The sequence below is a fragment of the Culex pipiens genome, unplaced genomic scaffold (genome assembly GCF_016801865.2).
Source record: "Culex pipiens pallens isolate TS unplaced genomic scaffold, TS_CPP_V2 Cpp_Un0258, whole genome shotgun sequence".
Lineage (NCBI taxonomy): Eukaryota > Metazoa > Arthropoda > Insecta > Diptera > Culicidae > Culex > Culex pipiens.
The window spans coordinates 1-5530 of record NW_026293075.1 but is presented as its reverse complement, the minus strand read 5'-3'; the positions used below and the strand labels follow the sequence as shown (position 1 = coordinate 5530).

Here is a 5530-nt window from a genome sequence, read left to right as displayed (position 1 = left end):
ATTTTTGAGAAAACTGCAAATCTCTTTTTTCAAAACGACGCATACAACTCGTTGACGATTCTTTTCCTCGCTCCACTTGACATCTCAAGCGCCCGTTTTCGGAAATGTGCAGCCCTTTGCACATTCCACATGACAGCAATGCCACCCTTTCATCTCGTTCACTGCGTGACACATTGTTGTCGCCCTTGCTCGTTACGGGGGGAAATTCCCCTTCTTCGATGGAAAGTCACGCTCCCGTAAAAAAAAAAAAACATAAATGACGCAGTCCTTGTCGGATTGGATGGATGCACATTCGGCAGAATGCGTGACTTTTACGGAGTTTTTGAGATGCACTTGACGAATCGATTAATGTCATTGTGGGTGTCGTTATGTGCTTGAAAAATCATGAAAGTAGAGTAGTCGCACGGTGGTTTTGGGTGGTTCTTCGGAAGTGTCCCCTCCGGCAATCCGTTCCGGATTAATCAACGGTGAAATGCTTCCGAGGGTGTAACTCTGATGGGTTGACGAATTAAGAGATGGTTTCTTCGGGAAAAATGTTCAGTTTTAGAAGCTCTTTCGCTGCAAGCTTGGATAAACTTTTGGCCATCCTTTTCGCTCCAAAATCAAATACGCGCTCTCAACTGTACCTGTTCGGGGGAACAGAAAAGTTTTAATTAATTTGTGTCCTCATTAAAGCAGCTTCAGCCCGAGGTTTCTGGTGAAACTCCTCATTTATAATGAATCATCCTGCTCAAAATAAAACGAATCCCTGGAATCGCTCAACACTTTCGTGTTCGCAGAATCCACCCCAAACCCTAACCTACGTCAATCTAGTTGTGGGTCTGTTTAATCTCCGACCCTCACCGGACAGCGCGGATGTTGTCTATTCGGCCGGCAGGCACTAGGGCGTTAGCGGAAAAAAGCAGAGTTAATTGAATGAATCCCAGCTGCTGCTGCCGGAACAATCACGCAGCGAAATGTGATCCGTGACAATCAATGGACTGGAAACGGGTCCCACCACAATGTGCACTTGTTTGTCATAGAGCAGTGGGAGTGTGTTCGTTGAATTTGGCTTGAAAAATCCGGAAGTTTGACACGGCGGGTGATGGGTGCCGATGGTGCGGATTTCTCCGGTGGACACTCCGGATTGAATTACGGTGTAACGTTCCGAGGGGATATCTCACTTCGGCAGCAATATTTTCGGGTGGTTTCTTCGACAAAGTTTATGAGCCAATCAGCATCTATTTATCTGTGGCCCTCATGAATGGTGCGCTGGTCAGTGAAGTGTGTAAGAATGAGTGCATGTGTGACGGTTGATGAACAGGTTCCTGCCCGGTTGTCGGGTCCTCTGCTGGTGATGCGCTGCAAATCGTGTTCAGTCAATTAAATTACACCAATCGCGAGTGACAACGGATGAGGGGGGTCGAGCTTTACCGTATTTTGCTATGCGCAGAAAAACAATCTATGCTGTAACATAGGGGGGAGAGTTGGCAATTCATTGATGAGTTTTCAAGGGCACCCGCTTTGAATGAGGGTGGGGGACTGATAATTTAATCCATCTGTTTTATTTTTCTTTCTGGTTCGTTCAGCGAAAGCAAACTACAACGAGTCCGGCAAAGATCACAGACTGGAGCTGGACCTCGGAGACTCGGTAGTCGTTCTGCAGGAAGCTGCCAGTTGGTACTACGGTTACAGCAAAAGGTGAGTGATACTTGAAGATTCTGCTGCGGGTGCTCCTAGCGATGCTTAAGATGGGAGAGTGAACGTTACAAATGTCTTTTCAGTCGGCCTTCGGTGCGGGGGATCTTCCCGAAGAGTTACGTCCACATCGTCGAGTCTCGCCAGGTCAAGGGAGGCGAGCTGCAGATCGTCCGGAGCGAGATTGTGGAGGAGATCACCACCGTCCTCGGGGAGTGGCGCCACCTGTACCGGAGGTTCTACCTGCAGACCCACCCGGACTCGAAGACGATCCGGACGAAGATGCTGGAGCTGATCCGGCTGAGGTCCCAGCTGTTGTCGGGGAATTTGCCGGTGGACGAGATGAAGGACATCCGGTTGAAGGCTACTTCGGAGATCGATACCGGGAACAAGATTCTGCGGTTGGATATGGTCGTGCGCGATGAAAGCGGGAACATCCTGAACATCGACAAGACGTCGACGACACAGCTGTACGAGCATCACCTGAACGCCGTTGATCGGATAAAGAGAGCGAGTGTAAGTAGGAGGTTTGTGGGGGTTCGAAGGGTCGCAGGTTGGTAATTTTCGTTCCGTTCCGCAGACTTCCACTGGCAAGAATCGGATCGTGGAGACCATGAACCGGCACTCGCACAATCTGCTGCTGTCGGTGCACAACTTTGTGTGCAGGTTGTGCGAGGACACGGAGATTTTGTTCACGCTGTACGACGGCGAGGAGATGCGAGCCATCACAGAGAACTACGTGGTCAAATGGAGCCGGCAAGGGGTGGCGGCTGATCTAGATCAGTTCAACAACATCAAAGTATTGTTTACGGATCTCAGCGGGAACGATCTGAGTCGGAATCGGATATTTTTGGTGGCGTACGTGGTCCGGGTTGGAGCGATGGAAGGTAAGGACACCGATTCCCGGCGGAGTAGCATGGCGAACTCGGTCGGGAGTTCGAGCGTCGGCAAGACCAAGGGTCAGCTGACAAGCCAGATGAGCAATCCGGCTAGTCCGGGATTGAACTCGAGTGGGACGGAGTCTGGTGGGCATGAACAGCAGATGCGGAGGCCGTTTGGGGTGGCCACGATGGATTTGAAGCCGATCATAAAGCGGTCCGAAGATTTCAAGGGAGATTCCCAGCTGAAGATGCCATTTATCGCATGTGAGAAGGAATCGCTGGAGAGTACGTTGAAGAAGTTGATCACAAATAAAGATTTGGGTGAGAAGAGTGAGTCTGGTATTTGGATCAGTGTGGACATTCTGCATGGTGACATCAAGCAGGTCAAGGAGGAGTATCCGCATTTGGTTCTGGGTAATGTTGCGTTCGCCAGAAAGATGGGCTTCCCGGAAGTGATCTTCCCTGGGGATGTCCGGAATGATCTCTACCTGACTCTGGTGTCGGGTGAGTTTTCCAAGGGCTCCAAGAGTAGCGACAAGAACATTGAAGTGACGGCCGTCGTTTGTAACCGGAGTGGGGAGGCCATTCCGGGTGTCATCTGCTACGGTGGTGGAGGAACTCCGCTGAACGAGTACAAATCGGTGATCTACTACCACGACGACAAGCCCAAGTGGAACGAGACGTACAAGATCGACGTGCCAATCGAGGAGTTTAAGCAGTGCCATTTGCGGTTCACCTTCAAGCACCGCAGCTCGAACGAGGCCAAGGACCGAACGGAGAAGCCGTTTGGTTTATCCTTCGTCAAACTAATGAACGACGACGGAACGACCCTCCAGCACAAGCGTCACCAGCTGCTTGTCTACAAGATCGACCACAAGAAGTTCGATCACGACACCCAGTACAACTACCTGCAGCTGCCGGCCCTGGCGGACGAGCTGGCCAACGTGAGCGGTGGCAAACCATCCGTCAGTGGGTTCAGCCTTGCCTCCAAAGACAATCTCACCATCGAAACGAACCTGTGCAGCACCAAGCTGACCCAGAATGTGGACATCCTCGGCCTGCTGAACTGGTCCTCGCGCAAGGAAAAGATGGAGGAGTCGCTGAACGCGCTGATGAACGTCAAGGGCGAAGAGGTGGTCAAGTTCCTGCAGGACATCCTGGACGCGCTGTTCAACATCCTGGTGCTGAACGAGGATCCGGTCAAGTTTGACAACCTGGTGTTCCGATGTCTGCTGCGGCTGATCGAGATCGTGTACGACCTGAAGTATCAGCACTTCCAATCCGTGCTGGATCTGTACATCAACGAGAGCTTCTCGGCGACGCTGGCTTACGAGTGAGTATCAGCGATGTTTATTTTGATGGTGCCTTTGCTAAACCTGCTGAAATGTTTCAGGAAACTTATCAACGTAGTCCAAACCCACATCAAGAACGCCATCAACAACGTGGTCAGCAGTAGCGGTTCCGGGTCGGTGTCCGGCTCGTACAGCGGCAGTACGTACGCGATCAACGAGAACGACGAAACGCTCTTCCGGACGACCAAGTACCTGCAGTACATCATGAAGTTCATCATCCGGTCGAGGATCTTGTTTGCCGACCTGAACCAGGACAAGGACCGCGAACTGTTCGAAACTATGCTGGAGGACCTGCTGGAGTCGTTCATCGAGCTGATCAAGTACCAGAACGATCTGCTGAAGTCGCAGGGTGCACTGCTCAAGTATTTACACATCATAGCGTCGGACCTGATGCAGGTGTACGATCCGGTCAAGCTCAGCCAACGCATCGTGGACATCATCACGAACGTTCCGACGGGTCGGCTCAACCAGTCCAAGATGACCTGCATCAAGGACGTGTGCGACTCGAAGCTGTTCAAGCTGCCGCAGTGTCGAGCGATCTTGCTGCCGGTGTTCTGCCGGCAGATCAAGGACAAACTGGAGAGCAAAGAAGAGGTAAGTACCTGGCTTAACAACATCATCTCGCGCGAATCGCTAAGGATTGCTGCATGAACTTGTGTTATTCAATGTTTTGTGAACGTCTCAATGCACCAAAAGCAAAGCACCCAACAAAAAACAATCAGCCTTGCCCTTTTTGCTCTATGTGTTTGTCCACGACCTTCCTGTTCTTGCCGCGGTGGTCCGCCGTGCCTGTGTCTTGCGTCTGTTCCCGTTCCCGTTTGCAAGCATCATCCTCTAATCTATCTCGCGGTTCCGCATCTTCCCCCTCTTGCGAAATAATTGCCCTTATTTACCATTTCCATCATAGCGCACACCCCACGAGAAGGTCATTCATCTCCTGCAGTCGGAAGTCGTTCATACCTGAGTGTTTCATTGCCCTTGCGTTCGTCACACCTCTCATACCATCACATCACATCATCCCTCTAGAAAAAATACATTCATTTCGGGGGTGGAGGTTCCCAAAGGGATTCACTGACTAACACATTAACATTTCCTGTAGCTAATTGGTAATCATCATAATCATTCATGACATTTGTTCTTTTATCCTTTTGGTGAACGGACCTTTCCTGGTAGTTTGGAAGACCTCAACTGTTTAGTCAATGGGACCCTTGTTAAAGTAGAAATTCCCCATAAAAGTAGCCTCCATTTCTGGTTATCACTTCATCACTTTTGCGGAGCGTTTGGTACGGTATGTCCACGCCTCCTTTCTGTTCCGATGATTCTATGAAGAAGGAATTCTGATCACAGCATCTGTCTCATGCGATTACGGCAAAAGCCTAATGCTGTGGTGCAAAAATTACAAAAATGACCAAAATTATCAAAATGATCTAAATGACCATAATGACCAAAATTACCAAAATGACCAAAAAGACCTAAATTACCGAATGACCAAAATGACTAAAATCTCGATTAAATTTTCAAAAGGTCCTATCTGCATAGGAAACCCATGAGGGATAGGTTGTTTTGAAAATTTATTCTAGAAATGAATGATCAAAATGACCAAAATGAATAAAACGACAA

At 49.7% G+C, this 5530-nt stretch overlaps 1 protein-coding gene across 1 annotated transcript; it reads left to right on the top strand.

Annotated features, from left to right (window-relative positions):
• Positions 1–1537: 1537 nt before the first annotated feature.
• On the top strand, positions 1538–4614 carry LOC120425379 (dedicator of cytokinesis protein 2-like). Its single transcript, XM_052711601.1, has 4 exons — positions 1538–1680; positions 1764–2193; positions 2258–3891; positions 3952–4614. The coding sequence occupies exons 2-4, from the start codon at positions 1960–1962 to the stop codon at positions 4559–4561; spliced, it is 2478 nt and encodes an 825-aa protein (XP_052567561.1). The 5' UTR covers positions 1538–1680; positions 1764–1959; the 3' UTR covers positions 4562–4614.
• Positions 4615–5530: the final 916 nt, after the last annotated feature.